The sequence below is a fragment of the Venturia canescens genome, chromosome 6 (genome assembly GCF_019457755.1).
Source record: "Venturia canescens isolate UGA chromosome 6, ASM1945775v1, whole genome shotgun sequence".
NCBI lineage: Eukaryota > Metazoa > Arthropoda > Insecta > Hymenoptera > Ichneumonidae > Venturia > Venturia canescens.
In genome coordinates this window covers 7,072,854-7,094,671 of record NC_057426.1, presented here as the reverse complement: position 1 = coordinate 7,094,671, position 21,818 = coordinate 7,072,854, and the positions used below count along the sequence as shown (strand labels likewise).

At 38.5% G+C, this 21,818-nt stretch overlaps 1 protein-coding gene across 3 annotated transcripts in view; it reads left to right on the top strand.

Moving 5' to 3' along the window:
* Window positions 1-4,228: 4,228 nt before the first annotated feature.
* Window positions 4,229-21,818, top strand: part of LOC122412549 (uncharacterized) — a 47,586-nt gene continuing 29,996 nt past the window's right edge. For 2 of the 3 annotated variants that reach the window (XM_043422174.1, XM_043422172.1), the window contains exons 1-2: window positions 4,229-4,275; window positions 7,984-8,082. In XM_043422174.1, the coding sequence (XP_043278109.1) occupies window positions 4,244-4,275; window positions 7,984-8,082 (131 nt within the window). In that variant the 5' untranslated portion in view covers window positions 4,229-4,243. Of the gene's footprint in view, window positions 4,276-6,522; window positions 6,555-7,983; window positions 8,083-21,818 lie in introns of those variants that run through there. The other variant, XM_043422173.1, reaches the window with a different exon arrangement.

Sequence of the window (21,818 nt, the reverse complement as noted above, 5' to 3'; positions counted from 1 at the left end):
ATTTGAGAAAACGGAGCACAAAAAACGACGCGCAAATTCCTATTTAAGCCTCAGTTGATAAACAAAGTTTAATATAATCTCATTCCTTTTTCATTACTTTTACGACTAACTTGACGTTATTGAATTATTCGACAAAGTTATAACCCAATTTTTGCACGTTGACGACCGAGTTAATTTCCAAACGTGACTGCGTAAATTTTTCTCAGTTTCGTACAAATATATACGCACCTGTAGATATTGAAACCAAATCATGGATCGAGGGCAACGGCTTTGATCACGTTTTCACGCTCATTGTTTTTATCTGCAAATACGCAATCGTTTTGAATTTTAAGTGCTGGCGGCTATCTTGACACGAAACATCATTCTTTTGAAATACCAAAACAAACCTCGAATCAAAATCGTATTTAAGTTGATAAATTCAACAAAATTATTTATTTCGCTGTTGTTTTTTCTTTTCTTTTTGTGACTTCCTGAAAATCCATGCCAGTTGCAGAAATTTTGAGAGACTAACTGTCATTCCAACATTATAAAGGGCAAAAATACTGCTCCGGATTCATAATTTGACTTGAAATTTAACGCGAGAGCGAGCTAAGTGCAGTGCCACGGCGAACCAATTAGAATCGCATGGAATAGCAGCGACGGAACTCCAATTTCATGCGTTCATTTTGCACTTTATGTAAGAGGACATCGGTGACGGAGTAGCTCGACTTTTTCGCTTCACTTTTGCTGGTCATCGCTTCCAATTCATGCCATTCGAATGACAGAGTAGAAGGACAGGAAATATCAATATTGGAACTTTATGGTTTGTTGAAATTAACAAATAATCAAGTTCGATGAAGATGGGACAAATTTGTGAAGAAGTAACACTGTTTCCGGAAGAAAACCGTGCTCGGGGTGTAAATTGGCAATGAAAACGACACGAGTTGGATAAAGAAAAATAAAATAAGTAAAAATATCGATGTTTATATTTTCAAATGCATTTATTTTTTAAATGTATAAAAAAATATTGAAAATTTATTTAAAAATCATGTACAACGAAGCTCATTCTCCTTTTTTCGTATACAAATAACATTCAATTGTTTTGGTTATGAAACTGACCATTCATCGACTAGCTGTAATCAAAACGGAACCAAAAATATCTCGAAGTTGTTTGGTTGCGATTCGAGCTGCTCCTTCAAGCGCTATCGGTCTTGAATCGGTTCGGTGTAAGTAGATAACCGAAGGTGAAAAATCTCTCGCACAAAACAAACAATTGAATTGTTTTTCTAGTGAATGTCATACTCCGCACTAGAGAAAATCTAGAATCCTAACTTCCTCCAGTTTCTGTCAATGCGAAAGTTTTTTCGACCGGCCCACTCCACGCGGATGTCGTCAGTCGATTGTTGGTTTAGGTGAAAAATAAGACTGCAAAATTAAGGTTCAGACAATTCTAAGCACTTCGCTAAAATCTGGGAGCTCCCCATCCCCAGGAAAGCTTTTTGTGCTTTGCTGAAGCACAAATTCGAGTTTCGATTTGGTGCTTCAGCAAAGTAGTGTCAGCACTGCTTTCAAAAGATCGACTGCCTGCTTTGCGACGCTGCATATTGTAGGCGAGGGCGCCGGATCAGGTTTTTTTTCCTTCTCCACCACATAGACCTTTTTAACTGAAATATTAAATGCACTCTTTAGTAACAGAACATTGAAGGAAAATGAAGTGGATGGAAAACGACGAATTACCTATCAGAGGTCTCGATGCAACATCGTTCAACAGCATAGCAAGTACGACGAAAACCAACACCAGTTTGAGTCTCATATTTTTCAAGAAAATTTGACACTGCAAAAAATCGAAAATTATTTCTTTTTTCACCTGCGCCTTCGGAAGAGCGCTACGAAGATCGAGCAATCGTTTGTGGCACGAATATTTCCAAACTTTACTCGTGACGAGGTTATTTATACGCCTCGTTCGTTCCGAATTCAAAAAATATCACATAATGCGTTTATCCAATGTTGCATGAACGTGCTACCAGGGGGTTGCTTCGTTGATGATAAGACTGGAAAAACGCATTTTTTTTTAATTATCTTCACTGTGATAAAGTGCGTTAACGATATTAACGAAAAATGTTGGACAATGCAGTGTGCACCGAAGATATTTCTCAATGTTTTTTTTTAACAAAGAGATTCATGAATTTCGGTCAGATACACGGAGAGAAAATTTCATTAAAAACTACTATGGTGCCATACAAGTAGGGTTCTATATCGTAATATTTATTTATTAATTCTTACGAACATACATAGTAATTTTTGGTTAAGCGGCTCGATGAAAATTGATGTGTGATGTCAAAATAAATACATCCTTACTCATGTATACCGGTATATTATCGTACAATCGAGAATGAAATTCTGTTATTTACCATAGTAAATTTCTAAACACTTTGGCGTATGATCGATGCTCGTGTTCGAGCTCCTCAAATTTTACTATGTTCAACCGTATATTTCAATTGTGAAAACAGTACTGAGCATAGCAAAACGGCATAATAATTCTACTTGACAGTTCATCATCGAGTCAACATAAATTTTACAAAGTTTCCTTGGCGAACTATGTAGGAAAAAATAGCACGGTTTAAACCTTTGTCACAGCAAAATACGCAATTTCAAAATTTTCATTCAGAATTGACTTAGAAATTACAATTTTTTTGGTAAAAACCTCCAAAATGGGCGATATAAAACCCCAATACCATAGCAGCATAGTGATTCTTACTATTTTTTTTCTCTCCGCGTAACTGTATCAAAATCGAGCAGACAATGATGACCCCCATAGCTCTGAACTGCGAACTGGTAAAATCGATCTCAAATCCAAAAACTGATGGATGGGATTGTTATGGCACTTTTCGATCGCATACGGCAGGCAATGACACAAAGCATAAACACCAAGATGATAAGATTAGACAGCCTTGAATGCGCCCAATCAAAATTGTGAGTATACATGACTCAAGATCAATAATTCTCGTTTCGGAGTCAATAGAGGAGTTTCTACGTGGCTGGATACTATAAAAGCCGTCTCAGTTAGAAAATATAGTTGATAACATTGATACGAACGATATCTACAGCACTTATTGGCAAATATGTCGAGGTCTTAGTTCTTATCAGCACGATATCCAACGAACTATGAAAGTAGAGGGAGATTTTACTTGTAATATTTCAAGTTTGCGATCGACTGGTACTGCAAATGTGGTTGTTCTTTGTACGCTTCGTTCTCTTTATCCATTAAGGCAGATAATGCCCGTAGGATCGTATTTTATGGGTGTCTGAGTTGGATCGATTTTCACTTCCTAATTAAAAACATTATCAGTCTAAATTGATGTTAGAGTTATTAATTAAAAATTGTAGATAAATTTTTTCAACTTATCTTTTGGCGAATGACATTACAAGCCATTAATTATAATCGGGGATTCATGACTGACTGAACCCGAAATTTTATTCGTCTCTGGCTAAAATAGTATAGTTTTTAGCGTAAAAAATCGCTTTAGAGAGCGCAGAGGGAAAACACAACGGGAAATGGATCAAGAAAAAAGTATAAATAAAAAGACAGATGCTTCATTGTTATTGTGTACTTTTTCACAAACTTCGTAAGAACCGCTCATTTGTTATATGGAAGGATAAACGATTTTTTACGAGTCCCTGTACCCCCGTGTATTTTTCTCCATATTTAAGCACGTTTATCTAAATAACCAATAAGACGAACCCTTTAAATATTGACATGCGTGTCACCCATTGAAACTCTGTGTAAATTTCAAGCCTTTCTTAAGAAAATCGTTTCGTGTTTGAACTACCTTGAGTTAGCGAATTCTTATTTTTTCCATCTCTTCAAATATTTCCCACTTTCCCATGAATTAGCTTTCTGTTATTTTATGTTTCTTTTTAATGTTTTTTGTAATGGGTGAGGCCGGATGGCTTAATTCGAGCAAGTCGCATCACCACGACAAAATACAATGGGTTCGCGGTCGCGTGTGTAATCGCGATGAGCTGTTGTCGTATCAACGAGACGGAGGAGAGAGATAGAGAAAGCTCCTAACAGATAAACTCCACGAGTAGCTGGGTTGACAAAACCCTCGGTCATTCCCTGCTTCTTCTAGAACGTCGATTCTCTCTTCACTGAGTCCGTCGCGATCGTAGGTGTGAGTTAAGCTTTTCTTGCAACTCGTACAAAATTCTCAGACTTTTTGTGTCCACCATCACGATACGAGGCTTCTTGCGGTTTGAGAACATGTCGGCTGATCCGGAGTGCCATCGCGATCGGTGAGGATCTGTATTTCGATAATTAGAGCCACTTCTGCTTGTTGACGAGTCTCTTATCCGTTCAATCAATTCACGTATTGAAGTGTGCACGAATGTGAGACTGATTCGAAAAAATTGTTTTCCCTTCTGCGCGTAGACCCATGCATCATCATCGCAAATGTGTTCTCGTCGTGATAAAATAAGAAAAGTATAATCATTCATTGAATCGACACATTAATGCAAGTTTATTTCTACAACGATTTGTTTCCTCTCGCTCTCTGTTCCTTCGTTTTCATGGTATAGCCTCCTATCTGTTTGTACAAGTGCTTATGGGTTTCCAGTACGTTGAATTATGCTCGCCAAAATACCAGAAATAGACGGTTTAATGACCGATCGATTAGTACGAACATCACGAACAATTGTGCGAGCGAATGTGCGTTCTGATTAACGAGAAATGAGCTTCGCTGAACGTCGTTATGATTTTGACAGGCCGAGTAGACACCCAATTATCATTTTTCTTATTGTTCAATGATGAAAAATCTTAAGAATGATAACATTATCGCTGAGAGTTAAATTAAACCGGTTGTCTGAGCTGCTATCGTTGATCTTAACGAAAATTGTGTAAAATTTTGAATACTTTTTGCAAGTAAATAAAGTGTATCAAAATAATTTGTTGTTGGAATTTTTCTTTAGAACTGGCCCGGAAACTTCATTCAATTTCCGCTTTCTTTCGCCTGAAGTTATCAGATAAATAAAATCGATCGCTCGCTTTGAGTGGGCAGGCTTTGATAAGGAGTTCGATAAAACTCGTTATCGTGCAGAAAATTCGCTGAAAATGATTTTCCTCGTCGCCGACGAATAAAAATCGAATTCCGTTAAACCACAAAACATCGTTGCAGATAATACTTTTCATGTTTTTTTGACGCAACGTATGAAGTTAATTTCTGCACTTTTAACAGTCAATGGCACTAACTAAACTCGTGCGAAATGCTTCGGAATATTTTGTGACAAAATTTCGAAAGGTATAAGCATTTTTGTGGCATAAAAATAACAGAAATAAAACACGATTTGTTGAGATATTCGATGGTTTCAATCTTCCAATATCTATTTGGAGACAACCGTGACGATTCGTGCACCGATTTCGCAGCAACTTTCGAAGAGACCCGTTCAGTTATCGCTCGGTCCTAAATAGTCTTTTTGCAGAAATTGCCCAACGGAGCATGCTCTCGGATTGAACCGAGTGCACGTGCCTGTCGGTGCTCGGGTAATTAGCGTTATCGAGTTTTTCATCGAGCACGAAGTTACTTCCAGCGTTCAAAAGAGGTTTTAGAGACCCAGCAGCAGCGAGCATTCTCTGTCCCACGAGAGTCAGCGGATTTGAGGCTCCTCGGTATCTTCTTCCGCGTATTCCGCCTTTTACAATCCTGGTGTGCTCAACGGAAGCTTGTATACTTATGCTCACGAACAAAAATTGATTCTTCTTCATTTTTATTTACTCTCATTCTCCCTTCGCGCGAGCTTTCAATCTCGAAACAAACAGAAAACAAAAAACGAAATATCCGCTGTGCCGTCAGGCCCATTTATTTCTGACTTCATTCGTCGGGAAGAAATTAGTGCGAAACAGGAAACCGGGGCTTCAGCGGCTACAGGCTCTCCTAAAAGTCGCACTCAGCGTGCGAGCAGGGCTCGAATTTTAAAAAATGAAGATTACGAACTCAAATCGCACCCAAATACATCGTTGTTGGGCTATAACCGCGATGATCGAGGCTCAAAATTTTATCTTTCATGTCTGATCCACGCGTCGCAATGATTTTTGACAAATAAACTCGCTCGCCCCGATTTTCATTGATATATTCGCAGTTACTGCGAGAAAGTAGAAAACTGAGAGTGACCTCCGATTATTTTTTATATCGGGAAGGTTGAGAAAGCCCGATAATCAGCATCACTACAGAGTTGGGTCACCCAAGCTTCGGTGATAAAAGATGAAGGGGCGTTTAAGGGGTTTCCCGAGTGCATATGCCAGTTTTTGTTCTTTCTGCTGTCACGCAGTGCCCCAGTACATTTGGGATCAAGGACACGAATATATGGAAGTTGGTCGTTCGTATCTATCGTGGCTATAGACCTGCTGGTGGGGTGAGGCGGAAGACCTCGATACTCCGGTGATATCGTCGCTGCTTTTACACGTCGTTCACTGTCCATCCGCGACACTTAACTTTACATACAGTCGCTCGTGTACGACATAATGTTAAATAGGTGTCAAGTGAGTGCTTGTTCGCGAAGTGGATGACACCAAAAAACGTGTACGAACAACCGAGTTTTTCTTGTTGCATGCCTTCTTTGAATAAAAGTGTATAAAGTGTTGCTCCACTTATCCGATTGTGAAATGCATGTGCAACTTTCACGCACTGCCCTTGAGATATATCGTCGTAGCTAAACATTTAGATCAAACGAACAAACGAAAATTCAAGTTTTACGCTACGATCGAGTTCTCTTCACTGGTCCAAAACACATTATTTGTACGTGAACTTCCATCGTCGAAATTGATCGTCGATAACCTTGATAAATTCGATCCTAAAAATATATTTCCATAAAGTATTCCATCTAAATGAGGTTCCCATAAGTTGAGCTTCATTTCACTACATTTATAGAACACCATTACGAATGCAACGATAATAGTTCTTCACACATTGAAATTCCATGATTTGGTGTCGGGACCAAGGGCTGTGGCTCTTAAATACTTGATTCGCCAAAACCATCGAGAAAGAAATAGTATTAAATAATACTGATCGAATTGGAGATGAAGTTAGAATGACAAAAACAATAATCGGACCACGTTTCGTTGAAATATTCGCAATACGTATCGTCAGTAGTAACGAGTACGTGGCTAAATTGATAACGATCCTTTAATGATAAATCATCGATAAAAATATATAAAAAAAAGAAAAGAGAAAAACAAGCACTCGTACAACGTGCCCGGTAGTAAAAGTTAAATAACACTTGGACCAAACACCTCGTCTATATAGTCGACTGTATAAAAAGCATTATAGTTCGTGTCGGAAAACCCATATGTGCCAATTAAACTCGATTAAGGCCGCGTATATACGTATACGTGTTGTTATATGCACTGAGAAAGAACACGCATTGCGCAAGTTCCAAAGTTATCACGTCGTATGCGGCGGGGTAGATGGCCGGTTCGTCTCGTTAGTTTTTACGTCTGCTCCACAGTGATATTTCGTGAATTGTTTCATTCATTTGTCCCTCGTACGAGCTCGGAATCGTAGACGTTTTATCGTGCCTCCGTATCGTGCGTCGGCGTTTTTTTAATTGCCCATTGGGCGGATCTCTTGCCTGGGACGGTAAATTATAATCAAAGTTGGATAAAGGGTGAGCGTCCGAACGAATCTCCGGGCCCGGAAGGCAACCCGAAATTCCAATTATCTATTTAGTCTCGAAATTGAAACGGATTGTTAAATGTTTACGTTTCGAACGGTCCGATTCAATGAGAAGTTTAAATTGAAGGGTGAACGCTCCAATTTTTGGAGTGATGATTCGATGAGAGATCGAATAGCGGCATTTGGATTTTGTTCATATTCATTTTTGGTGCATGCATTGTCAAGAAAGAGAATGGAATAGTAACGCTGCAAATTGAACTCCATTACGATACGCACAAATATTTTTATCTTAGAAGTATTAACGTGACGTTCTAATTATTGAATGATTTTGTTCTAGGGAAGAGTTCAAAATGCATCATGCTGAAACCTCCTACCTCAGCCAGTCTTTTGACAGTTTGAGCAATGTTTCGGAACAACTGGACAACTTGGATCTGGAGTAAGTGTCTCAAAGAGTTTTTAACTGTGAACTATTCGTTGTCTCGTAAACGAAGGATTGAAAGACTCGATTTGAACTTCGCGGAGAAAAAATCTATGTGCGTCCCCATGATTTGATAATTAGTTCTCGTAATAATACATAAATCGACATGTACATTTGACTGTGTCCACGTTTGTGTATAACGTTCACGCACTAACAACTTTCACTGATAATAAGCATTGTGAACCGAGGTCTGTTAGTATTTGTACTACCTTAAGAGAAAACGGAAGTGCAACGTGACTTCCGAAGTTTTAGGTGCCTCAGCTTTCTCACCTTTTGGCCATTAATCTGTACAGGGCATTCGGTGTCGAATATAAATAAATTTTCTTTCGTGTTTTGTTAGCAATCGATCATGAAATTTTGGTTTGTCATGGTGAGTGGTGTTTATTTGTGTGAAGCAATTTAGATCTCGTGAATGAAAATTCTTTAATTTTTTAAAATCAGTTTTTAGTTAACGAGTGGTTAATTCATCGTTTTTTTTGCTGATGAGACAGCCGAATTTGCTTTCCAATGACCTGGCTTTTTTCGCAACTTCAGTCTGCATACGTGACCCGGTGCATTTACTTGGCCAACTTCCTTCTTGTTCGACACATTCCTTTTTCGAATATTTAGTCGCCATTGAATGGAACGAATTCACGATTTTACGATGCTGGGACATTTTTTTAGGGAGCATTTTTTTAATGATAACAAATTACTGAAATTCAGCAACGCGATGAGCGTCACCGACCTGTGACAGAGTGCTTCAGACCCTCCTTCGACTATTAGAAACTCATTCATACGAAGATCAAACCCGAGAAAGTCTGGGTCGCAGGAAAATACGACCGAAAATTGATGGATCGTAAATGATTTTATTGTGCATCGAACATTTATGCAAGAGATACGCTGAAAACATTGTTCGTTTGTCTGCAGAGATCCTTACGAAAAAAAGTTTTATTTCATTTCAACAAAATCCATGAAACACCATGGATAAATGCGTGGTGACCAGTAGTTCAATTTTCAAAAAAAAAAAAAAAAAAAAACATTCACGAAACTAGAAACAAGAAGAGGAATCATGGAATAAAACCTCAAAGCTAATTTCACTCATACTCTTCCAGAGAGATTTTTATTTTTATTTTTTTTTTAAACGTCAAAGTGATAAGCTCGATCTTCGTATTAAATCATTTTATAGTACTTGTTTTGTGGATTAACCGTTTTCCGCCAGTCATCAAATTTTTATAGATCAGACTTCATATAATTGTAAGTAAATAAAATGAATGATAATTAATGTGAGAAAACCGGTTTTTGACGATGGGTAAACGCTCTGGAGTACCGGAGGAAAGCAAGAGCGAATTGGCTTTCGTTGGCTTTTCCCCGAAGCTGTTCGACGACTTTTTATTTCGTTACTACGTTCCTCGTTCGCGAAAGTCTCCGCATACCTGATACAGGCTTTGTGTAGCATAAGTGTGTAAGAATGTGTGCATGATTTCCGGAGCAAGAGGGTTTTATCTGAGTATGGATGAGCCAGATCGTTTCGACCTCAAATCAGGTCATTGTCTCGACGCAGCTGGAATACGTAACGTGATAATTCAAACGTGCACACGCACTCATCAGAGGCTTCCCCTTTACCTCCGAGCTTCCGGATACCTTGGTCGGAAATTCCCGCTTGGAAATCTTCCTTGTTAATGAAGCCGACTTCACGAGCCATCACATTCGAAGCTCATTTCAATATCTCGACGCATTTGCGTGTGTTCTCATTGTTCATGCTGGTCATTCATCGAGAAGTCGAATCTTTTCACTTTCAAATGTGCGTGATCTCGATTTGATTCTCTGTATACAACGTGTCTGAAAATTCGTACTTAAACTCCAGTCTTGGGGCAAAAAATCTTCAAATTATTAATACAAAATACCTTTTTTTCAATATTTTTTGAATGTTCGAAATTACCCTTCACTTTGGAGCCGCCAGAAACATTTTCAATTGAAACAAAAACACTTGGAAGCCTTCTCGTTTCAACAGCCCTCTAAAATTCATTTTTCATAATATAATGCGGCTCCGCAGATGCTAGAAGAATAGTGTACGATTTATTAAGCGTTTTAAAAAGTTGGATTTACGAACAAAAACATCACACACTTCGAGCCACTGTGAATGACGTTTTTCCCGATTCTCTATACTTTCGATTAATCGAACGTGTCTACACTTTGTTATATTTCAAAATTTTCCCACCATCTCACATTGGAGGTTGTGGAACCTTCCAAACTTTCAAAGTGATTTTTTATTTTCTTACCTTTTCGATTAATATATTTCAATCCACTCGAGTTTTTGCTCTTTCCAAGTTGGTTCAACATTTATGTCAACATAGTTTTCGGGACAGCCGGTATATTGAATGAGGATGAGATTATTCTATTCTCGTCTTTCTTCGGGGTCGAGTTTTCACGGTCATCACATGAAAGTGAACATTCGTTCGTGCTAATCAATGTTTCTATTTCCGAAGCTGAACTTCCTCGAATATAAATATACGCGTCCCCATGAAATGCATTTTGACACGAGTGCTCAAGTGAGTATATCGGCACAAAACAATCGATTTATCGCTGTGGTGTAAATCCTTCAAAAACTGCTTTTGACAAACGGGTATTATTCAAGCCGCTCTGAGCGTAGCATGGACTCGATTCCTGCTGCACCTATTGGTTATTATCTTGCAGCTAAAAAGTATAATATATGCAGTCGTACAACTCGCTTCTAACGTCCTTGTTGAGCCTTTTTTACGACTCTTCGCTCGTGTTCGTATGATTTAATATTGTAGGCAAGATTGGAGCAAAGTTTTGACGCTCGAGACCCGCAGATCTCTGTGAACCGTGAAAATGCGTTGTATCGAAGAAATAAAAGTAGCACGCGCAAAATTAAGTTAACACAACGATCCGTGAAAAGCCAACAAAAGGATTGGAAACTTCGGTCTCGTCGACGTCAATTCTGGGCATAAAATTGATTGGAACTGCTATTTTTTAACGGAAATAAAGCGACGTATTCGTGGCGTCGCAAAACCTTCATTTTGCCAACAAAAATGGGGCAGGCTTTGTTTCGTTACATGAATATCGATCGACGAGTTAACAACGTCGAGTTTATCGTGTATATTGATATTCTTGAATAATAAATCAGGTTGCTTCCGACGTCACGTTACGTGGCTCGTATGACGACGTGTGTCGTATTACACACACTAAATGTTGTATCCAACAATTTCTTTGTTCGGTTTTTTAACTGCCAGTCCAGCCATTTGTGCCTTGCAGCATGAATACTTCAATATTTTTCCCATCATAAAAGAGAAGCTCCGATTAAACGTTGTCCAGCACTGGGAAACGGTCCATAATTAAAGTATGACAGTAAAACGTTCTTGAACTGTTACTCGGTCTATCGTATTAATTATTAATGTTTTCTGCTCGTCAAGAAAGTTTGAAATGTAATTTTATTTACGTCGATATTTTCGAATTACAAGCTCATGTAATCCGAATACTTCAGCATAAAAAAAAGTTTTGAGTAAATTAGTTGACAAGTGTGCACATCGCCAGATTATAATCGACAAGACCGTAATCATAAAATAAAGTGAGAATTAAACAAATAATTAAAACACGATTGAATCGTAATGATTTCTGATCATCTGTACACTTGGCTGATTCATGTTTCACTCCCAAATTCATTTTTTCCATAATTCGATTTCGTAGATGGAGAAGAAACAGCTGTGTGGAAGTGATCTGGAGAAAGTTTAAGTCAAAGTCATTGCTGCGATAAAAAAATAGCCAAAAAAAGTAACAATGCAACTGGCAAACTGGGAATTTTATCGCAATTGTAAAATCTCGTTGAATTTGACTTCTGGATAACGTTGAAGGCTGAGAAAAAAAGGGCCATTTTTGGGTGAACCTCAACCCATGTGACTTTTGACGTCTCTGCTTAATCGTTGAGATTTAAACATTGCAGCAGTTCCATATAAAATGCTTTGCAGTGGGAAAATAGGGGGACTTTGAAACGGAGACGTTCTCATCGACGGCCTTGTATTCAACTTGGATGGAAGATCCGAAGCCGTGACAAGATGGATTCTCGATCGATCAATCGGGTGTTTGAAAGTTGGAATGTATATTGTCGAACTTTATTGAGATTAAAGTCTTTCAGCATCGTTCATCTTCGGACGCCGTTTATGCATTTAGAATTCCAGTGACGCGATTAATCCTCCGAGAGTTGTGGTTCCCTGTGGCGGCTCTCTCGCGCTCGAACGAGCAGTCGAGACTTTCTCCACGTGTTCGCTGAGACTAGTGTCCGCGTTTGAGCGCGTATAATACGCTCACCCCGGGCTTCTTCCCATCAAAAACGAACGACCAGTGACGACCGTTTTCCTGCTCGATTTGTCCGAGCTCGACACGAATTACTTTCGATCCAACGTTCTCGTACTTCCAGTTTTCATATCGTATTGATAAAAAGTCTCGATAAGAAACGTTTGGAATGTTTGAAGAGGGAAAAAGCAATCGACGCTCCACCGATATTTGAGCGTCTCAATAGACTTTCTTGGGAATTGAATTGACAGAAAAACATGGGGAAATTCATCGCGACGTTTTGAAGCTAAATGTCATTGGCATCAGCCATTTGTTCCATTTCCGTTTTCCACCAATCGCATTCATTTTTCTTTCGCCTCATAATCATCAAAGGAGAAATGCGCACCCTTCGCAAGGCTCTCGAGGAAAGTCTAACTCACTTACTCGTAAAAATAACTTCCTATTTTAATCTTTCCCGAGCAGCCTCTCTCTTTCCCTCTCGGTTATGGGTTCGCGAAGAAATATATAAACGCAGGCATAGCTCAGTGCGTTTCCGCTTGCTCGCTCATTGAGCCCACCAGAAAGTGTGCTCCAACAGTGAGAAACATCGGAAAGACGAATGACACACTCTTTCAACGAGCGAGACACTGTATTTTACATCGCGAATCTCAAGGATCCAACGACTTCATTTATTACCGTCAATTTTCCTTTTTTTCATCACATTACAGTTTTTTTTTCTTACGGAGCATTATAGTAGTCAAGATTCTAAGTGCATTTTCCCGTTCGTCGTTTTTCGAGCTACCCGGTGGCCTGCATCTTCATTCACGTCGTCAAGACATACTTGCGCGAAGCTACAGACTCGGGGTCTCGTTAACAATTCCTTTCTACGTTTACACAAGTTCTTGGGTTCGTAGACACGGAGAATTCGAATTTGGCATATTCACAAGGGCAATTTTTATTATTTCCCCAAATCCCTCGGCCGAGTAAGTCATTTGTTCGGATTTCAGTGGCCAGTTCATTTTATAAATTCAATTTTTTTCATCATTAGCACTAACTTGGCTACTCTAAACTCCTCCTTGATTCACTCGGACTCGAAGACTCTTCGGCTTATTTTTGAGTCTTTTAAAAAGTATTACAGAGTAGTCTGTGGAATATTGAAAAATTTCCTCATTTTTTTCAAAATTTAATCTAATCCTGCCTCGTGAGTTTTTCCTGAGCTGTCAAAATATTCGGGCTCACCGACAGCTGCATTTATGAGCCCAAGCCTCGTGAACACTTTCATGGGAACTCAATCAAACAAATTTCCTTACCATTTCTATGTTCCATTCAACCAAATGAAATAGAGAAGTAAAGATGATCGAGTGCATTGTACTCTGTTCCCACGAGGGATTCCGTGATCCATTGTTCCCGAGATCCGAACTTTTTCATCTTACGACGATGACCCACTTCCTCATAACCGATGGAATAACTTTTACATTCTTTATATAATTGTATTAATATATTTCTCAGGTCCCGAGCATACGCTCGTACTGTGGCGTATAGTATAATATTATTGTAACATGAGGACTGTAATAGAGTGTTAACTAGGGATATTTCCATCGCGATCTCGACTGCAGACTGTCAGCGCACTTTCGAACACGATGAGAGATGTGTATTGCGTTGCATTCTGCAGCCAGGCGTACACTTCAACGTGTGAATAAAGCATGCACTGGTACAAGTGATCGTGCCTCGACTTACCTTAGCCTCATAGCTCATAGACAATTGTACGTTTCAACGATCTTGGATGAATATTCTCGTGTGATTCTCTAAGAGAATTTTAACAGGCGAAAATCAATCGTGCGGTTGAATTGCGATATGAGATCAGTAAATAATGTATCGATATCGATCGACATTGGTGAACTAATGTATGATGAAGAGACCAAATATCTCGTATGTTCATTCGGAATCTTTTTACTTTTATTTTTAATTTTGTTCCTGATTTTCGAATATTTCAATGACAGTAATAATCATTCCCCAACGATATAAAGCGTCGCTGGGTGGTTTCTCTGAAAGTTGTTTCGTCTCGTCATCATTTCACAATTATTTATTGTTATTTGTAATAACAGATTATAATTTTACAATAAAAGTAACAAAAATAAATAATCATTAGATTGAGAGACTCGAAAAAATGCCGAGGTTCGAAAATTTTCGAAAATTTCAAAAATCGAAAAAATGACCTCGCACCGATGGGTTCGAAACATGTTTCACACGATTCTGAGTCGAATGAGACAAAGTTGTAATGCCCGAAAAAAAAAATTTTTCGAAGGCAATAGACCATGAAAATTTTGAAAATTTTCGAAAATTTCAAAAATCAAAAAATGACCTCGCACGATGGGTTCGAAACATGTTTCACGCGATTTTGAGTCGAATGAGACAAAGTTGTAGTGCCCGAAAAAAAAAAATTTTCGAAGGCAATAGACCATGAAAAAATGTCAAGGTTCGAAAATTTTGAAAAGTTTCGAAAATTTCAAAAATCAAAAAATGACCTTGCACGATGGGTTCGAAACATGTATCACGCGATTCTGAGTCGAATGAGACAAAGTTGTAATGCCCGAAAAAAAAAAATTTTTCGAAGGCAATAGACCATGAAAAAATGTCAAGGTTCGAAAATTTTGAAAAGTTTCGAAAATTTCAAAAATCAAAAAATGACCTCGCACGATGGGTTCGAAACATGTTTCACGCGATTCTGAGTCGAATGAAACAAAGTTGTAATGCCCGAAAAAAAAAATTTTTCGAAGGCAATAGACCATGAAAATTTTGAAAATTTTCGAAAATTTCAAAAATCAAAAAATGACCTCGCACGATGGGTTCGAAACATGTTTCACGCGATTCTGAATCGAATGAGACAAAGTTGTAATGCCCGAAAAAAAAAAAAATTTCGAAGGCAATAGACCATGAAAAAATGTCAAGGTTCGAAAATTTTCGAAAATTTCAAAAATCAAAAAATGACCTCGCAAGATGGGTTCGAAACATGTTTCACGCGATTCTGAGTCGAATGAGACAAAGTTGTAATGCCCGAAAAAAAAAATTTTTCGAAGGCAATAGACCATGAAAATTTTGAAAATTTTCGAAAATTTCAAAAATCAAAAAATGACCTCGCACGATGGGTTCGAAACATGTTTCACGCGATTCTGAATCGAATGAGACAAAGTTGTAATGCCCGAGAAAAAAAATTTTTCGAAGGCAATAGACCATAAAAAAATGTCAAGGTTCAAAAATTTTGAAAATTTTCGAAAATTTCAAAAATCAAAAAATGACCTCGCACGATGGGTTCGAAACATGTTTCACGCGATTCTGAGTCGAATGAGACAAGGTTGTAATGCCCGAAAAAAAAAATTTTTTCGAAGGCAATAGACTATGAACCTTGGCATTACTATCGATTTTAAAAGCCATAAAAATACCGAATTTCTTGTACTTTCATTCAGAATCGTTTTAATTTTAATTTCAATTTTGTTTATAATTTTCGAATTTTCCAACGACAATAATCATTCCCCAACACAGAGCCAACACAGAGATATAAAGCACGGCTGGATGCTTTATCTGAAGCTTGTTTTGTCTCGTCATAATTTCACAATTATTTATTGTTATTTGTAGTAACAGATTATAACTTTACAATAAAAGTAAACAAACAAAATTTCTCGTACGTTTATTCAGAGTCGTTTTGAAATTTTCAAATTTCCCAATAACAACAATCATTCGATTGAAAGACTCATCGTATTTCTATCGCTTTTTTTTTATGCCCTGAAAATGCATGTATGGCAGTTCAATTATTCAACGTCAGCTAAAATTTCTCAATTTGCAGCGTGTCCCCGAAAGCATGAAGCTAACTCGCGAGTTGCATACTGTTGATCGTTCTGGCCCCATTATATTCTGTGCAAACTATCGTTTGTAATACGTTTACTTCTCGACAGGGTGGAAAAAAAAGTCGATGATGGCAATTCGTCCACCTGTCTATCTCATTGTCGACGTTTGCATCCAACCTCTGCTCGTATTTTCTTTGTGTTGCTGGGCTAATATGCTTTTGTGTTCATCGTTAATTCAACGTCGGATTTATATATCGCAGAATATGTGTACATATAAGAACGTCTATTACAATAATAATCTTTCTTCCGCCATCGAGAATAATGATTGGCCAGAGGCAAGCAGCCTATCCCAGTAACCTTTTTGCTGCTGCTTATAAGATACGTGCTCGGTCGGGGCAATATACCTGCTTTCCGCTGCACCTGAAATGCCTTCGGGTTAAAAAGCCTGTGAAGCACACCGACATCACGTACAATATGTGTAATGTACACGAGCGTTATGTAACAGCGCGAGGCAACTGTCTCGACAATGAAAGACGGAAAAAAATTGTGCAACGAGAGGGTTTACGCGTTTTTTTTCAGTTATTCAGTTCTTTTATTCAGTCTCCAGTCGAGGCGGATAAACATGGAAATATATATCGACATATTTATGTACTCAAAACGATGTGTGTGTGTGTGTGTGTATTTACGTGTGTGTTCTTTTCTTCTTCGTCGTGCCATAGAATCTAAATTTATATTTTACGTACTTTTGTATTTTTTATAGTGTGGTTCTGCATCAATAGTAGGATCGTTGCTGTACTTCATTATTTCGGATGAGGGATTCTTTAGCTTTATTTTCTTAGTAAACTTTATCGAACGAATGTCTGCTTCCGTACGTAGGAAACTTTTTTTGCATATATTTTTCGTGATACCGAATCCAGGCACTGGTTAGATTATTTTCTCTCAATTTTTTTCATCGAAGATTATTGAGAATCTGAATTTTGCGATTGCGATCTCTCGCACCGTCTTTCTCTTTTTTTCGATAATTTATTCGTTTAGTTTGAGCTTCGATCAGCATGCCAGTGGTCCATCGAAACGACACAGGCGGAAGATCTGGAAAATCTGTGCTGGTTCGAGAAATTGGAAAAATTAGTTTTCGAAAATAATTGCAAAACGAGTGCTCCATATTTGCAAATTTAATATTTAAAAATGGCCCCATTTGACATGTTTCTACTATATTTATGCTTGCACAAAGCAAGTTTTTCGCACGAGATGTTCGTGGATGAATAAGCTTCGTTCTCGGTCCTGACGACAAGGTTGACCTATTTCTCGTTGAATCAATATCTTAAAAATTTTATCGTCCACGAGACGAAATGGCGAATTTATATATGCAGTCGTCGACGACCTCTTGTGACCTCTCCCTGCGCACATACGTATTTTCTCACGAGGTTCGCTTCGTATTTATTTGACTACAAAAGCATATTTATATAACATTCATTTGTTGTACAACTGTTGGCATGAATGAATCGCAAATTTGCGAAATAGAATCAGAAACAATAAACGAGAAAGACGGATCATTATGACGCGATGAGAACTCACTGAGCCTGGGATTGAAATGCATTTGTAGCTGGATTCCTCAGTCGAGTTTTTCCCAGGTACACATATAAACGTGAAATTCATTCTGGGGGCACACGCCCTCGATATATATCGACTTCCCTCGAGTTTTGCACGCTTTCTAGAGCGACTGAACGACCTGTTATGTCCGGAAATAGAGAAAACGTGTGGAGGATCTGCTGGCGACCGTTCTCGTCAAACTCTATTTTTCTCTTCCCAGCTGAACGACTTCCGGAAGGCTCGAAAACAAACTTCGAGCAGATGCGAATGTCGGGAAAATATATGAGCGAATTCTGATCGATTCTACTCTGGGATCACGAAAATATATCGCGATGGAGATGCTCCATTTAAAACAGACCGTAAAAACTCATTTCCACAGTTCAGAAGAGATAGCGACACACCCTGCTTTTAGCTGATAGACCGCACGGTTATATCCAAGATTGGTAGCCTTTAGCAATGATGATAGAGATGAAAAATTGATCTAGTCCACTTTGGCTTAAGGAATTGCTCAGCTGGCATTTCGATATCGAATATTTATTGCTACACTTTGACCTTTGGCTTGCATCTTTTTTATTCACTCACATTGTACAATTTTCACTACAGGCATTCGAAACCTTCAACATCAATTTTCTACAAAGCACTTTCGAAGGGTCTCCACTTTTTCAATAGTCCCAATCCATTTTGTTAAATGGACCCGCCAAAGCATTCAATAACGAACAACTCTTTTGCTCAAAAATAACAAGAGTTCAAGCTTCAAGTTTGTTTTTGGACAGCTAGTTCCCGCAATTCAGCCTCAGGTAAACATCGAACTTTCCAGAATCATATAAATTAGAAAATGAGCTTTATTTTACCTCTCGAAAGTTCACCGTTTTGCAAACACCTCAGTAACATACCAATCAATTAAATAATCAATTATAGTCGAGGCAATAAATATTAATAATGCAGCAATATTTTTGTCCTCGTATCCACGGGATCATGGTTCGATATTCCCTCTCAATGCTACAATCCCTCAAAAGAAAAGGACACGAGATGATTCAAAAGAAATCAGGCAGTTAACCTTTCCAGGATCTGCATCGAAACCTTTTACAATACATACGAATAGGAGAAAACATTAACGTACATCATTTCTATCGCGCTGAAAAGCTTTGTGATCGCAAAATATAAACATAGAGCGAATACGATCTGGGAGCCTCTGAAAAAAATGTTGTTGCACGAGGTGCAATGAGAGAAGTTTCGTTGAAGCGATAAACGTGCATTTGTATACGTTCAGTGAAAGGTGGTGCGTTAGCAGGATACAATAAATCCACTAACAGAGAAATTAATGCCCGTGTCTATCCCTTCTCTTTCCTCTTTCTCTCCTCCCCCGCAAGGAATTATTAGTCAAGCTCTTTTAATCACGATTTGCTACTGCATGTCTTCAAACTATTTATTAAACGGATGCGTATTAAATTCTGCTGTAGCAGAAGTTTACATTACGGCGATTATCTATCACGTCGAAAGCCGAGATCCAACAATATTTAAATCGCTCTTAACATGATTTTGCAATAAGAAACACGTTACAGCGAACACCGAGAGATTGAGGTTAGTGGCCGTTTTTTCTTTGTGTTAATGCAGAAATAATTAGCTCAAAATATTTCCGGGGCACAACAACAAGGTTGACAGCTTTCCTTAAGTTAGATGGGTTTGTACGTAATCTTTGCACCACTATATTTTTCGAAAATTTCAAAAGACGAAACTTACCTGAAAATAATAATATTATTATTTAAGAAATATAATCGGTACAGTACCAACATTTTTATACAATTTCATTATTTAAAAAAATGTTTGAAGAGTTCATTTTGTCACGCTGTCAGGTTTGTTTACTAATTTTATAGGTTATGAAGTGAGTTTACTGTGCAAAGTAGTACTGCAGTGGAGAAAAATGAAAAAATGAACGATACAATTGTTTATCGGGATAAAAAATGGTCGTTTTGTAAAAACTGAAAAAGAGCGATGTTTTTTAATATTTCAGCCGATTTTTAACGTTAAGGCTCAAAAACTAAAATACTTAAGTATTCTTGAATGTCCACAAAACACAACGATCGATTTGTGTTTTGCGAAATCTTGGATATAACTAATTAAAAAATTCAATAACTTTTCATGTGTGTACGACTTTCGTGTGCCGGAGTGATAAGTGCTAGAGAAAAGTCGATATTCAATAATTAATTTGCTGCTAAACCACACGGTAACTAGCGTCCAAATTTTGCAAATCTATCCAGTACGCGTGCATTTTAGCCTACGAAAAATATCATCGCGTTAAGTTGGGTAACGAATATTCACCCATCTATCTTAAGGACTTGGGAATGAGCGTTTCTGTCGATTGAAAGGGTCTTTTATGTTTGATAAAAAATGGGAAAGTGGTAGAAATGAGATTAACTGAAGTCTCATCATCGCTTTCAGATCCTAATTCAATGCAGATCCTAATTCAAGAATGAAGAACTCACTGCTGAGCAACTGACAAAAGAACCGAAGCCATTTGTGCAGTTTCAGGTACCACACGAGAGCGCCAGCGTCTTTTTCTTCTCAGAAAACTGTGTTCAAATTTGCATACGATTGCATCTCGCAAATTAAATATTATTGTCACGTTTCAATATTGTATTTTACATTGACATCTTAACGGAAGTGTCAATCGGCATCGAAGCTGTATCCCTACGTGACTAAAATCGTTGTAAATCATACGGTGCATTGAAACTGGAACATTCAGAGCCTGCACGTTCGTATCAACGGCGTGTAACGTTTCCTTGCAGCAAAACCCATCGTGGAGACCCATAGCGACGATCCAATCGCGGATTGAATGAAAAATCACTCGGACACGAGGACTCTGTTATCGATTCACGCTCCAGCGAGAACGTTTCACCTCTGCTCCGTCGAGTTATCCTTCGCAAGGTGCGTTTTAACTCTTCCTTGTACATTCTTCCGAGAGAAAGTGGCTTAGGGAATCCGAAGATCGAAATTCTCGTTCACCGAGACAGTTACGAGACAGGGGACTCGCTCAGTCACGAAATTTTGTAGCACCATTTTCCCAAACGCGTTCAATGAGTTTTCAAATCATCGTTGGACATCAACTTGCACACGGCGCTAAAAAGAAACCGGACTTTCGATGTTTTTTCTCACGAACCCATGGAAGGAATTTCAATCACTTTTTCCAACTACCGAAACCGCACGCGATGCAGAAGCGCACGATAAAAGAATAAATAAAGTTATCGAGAAGAAAGAAAAGGAAGATGAAATATGGCCGAAGGAAAGATTTTAAAAACGCATTTTAAGCCTTCCCGTAGCGGCCACTCTCCGTGAAAAGCGTTCATCGGAAATAAAAAAACCGAACGAATTGTTCAACTCCAAAGTAATCAGTGGCAGTTAACCTCATTTTTTCGTCATGTAATAATTGTTAAACGTCAGTTTTAAAGCGTATATATAAGCGTCATTAGGTCTGTACGCGAAGTAACGTTTGTACGATGGCGCTCATTGCTGCTCGGATGCGAGAAGGAACCTCAGCATGGGAAGCTCGTAGTATATAATTCATGAGGAACAGTGGAGTGATACTATATTTGTCACCGGGAGATGATGAAGAATTTGTTGGTGAACTGAATTTTCGCATAGGTGTACTTTTCAGGCCGGTGCGTGTGTTTCCCGAGCGCTGAGGGATTTATGCGTCTGGAACGCGAGAGGAATTCAAGCGGTTTTCTTTGTCTTTCTTACCGCGACTTGTTCGCTCCGCGTGTCTTCAACATATGCAAAGAGTAAGACGTGCAACGCGACGACATGGTCAGGAAGCTCTCATGGACTGGCGAGAGCAGCAGAGGGAGAATCAGAGGAGAGAAAAAGCACCCTGCATCGGTTCGCACTCGCAATTAGTCGGGCCACAGCTTCTCGCGGTCATTAGGCTCCAAACAGTCTGCCTCCGTGGTCGTGGTGTAACATCAGTGTTTGGTAGGAGAAACTACTGAAATTTTT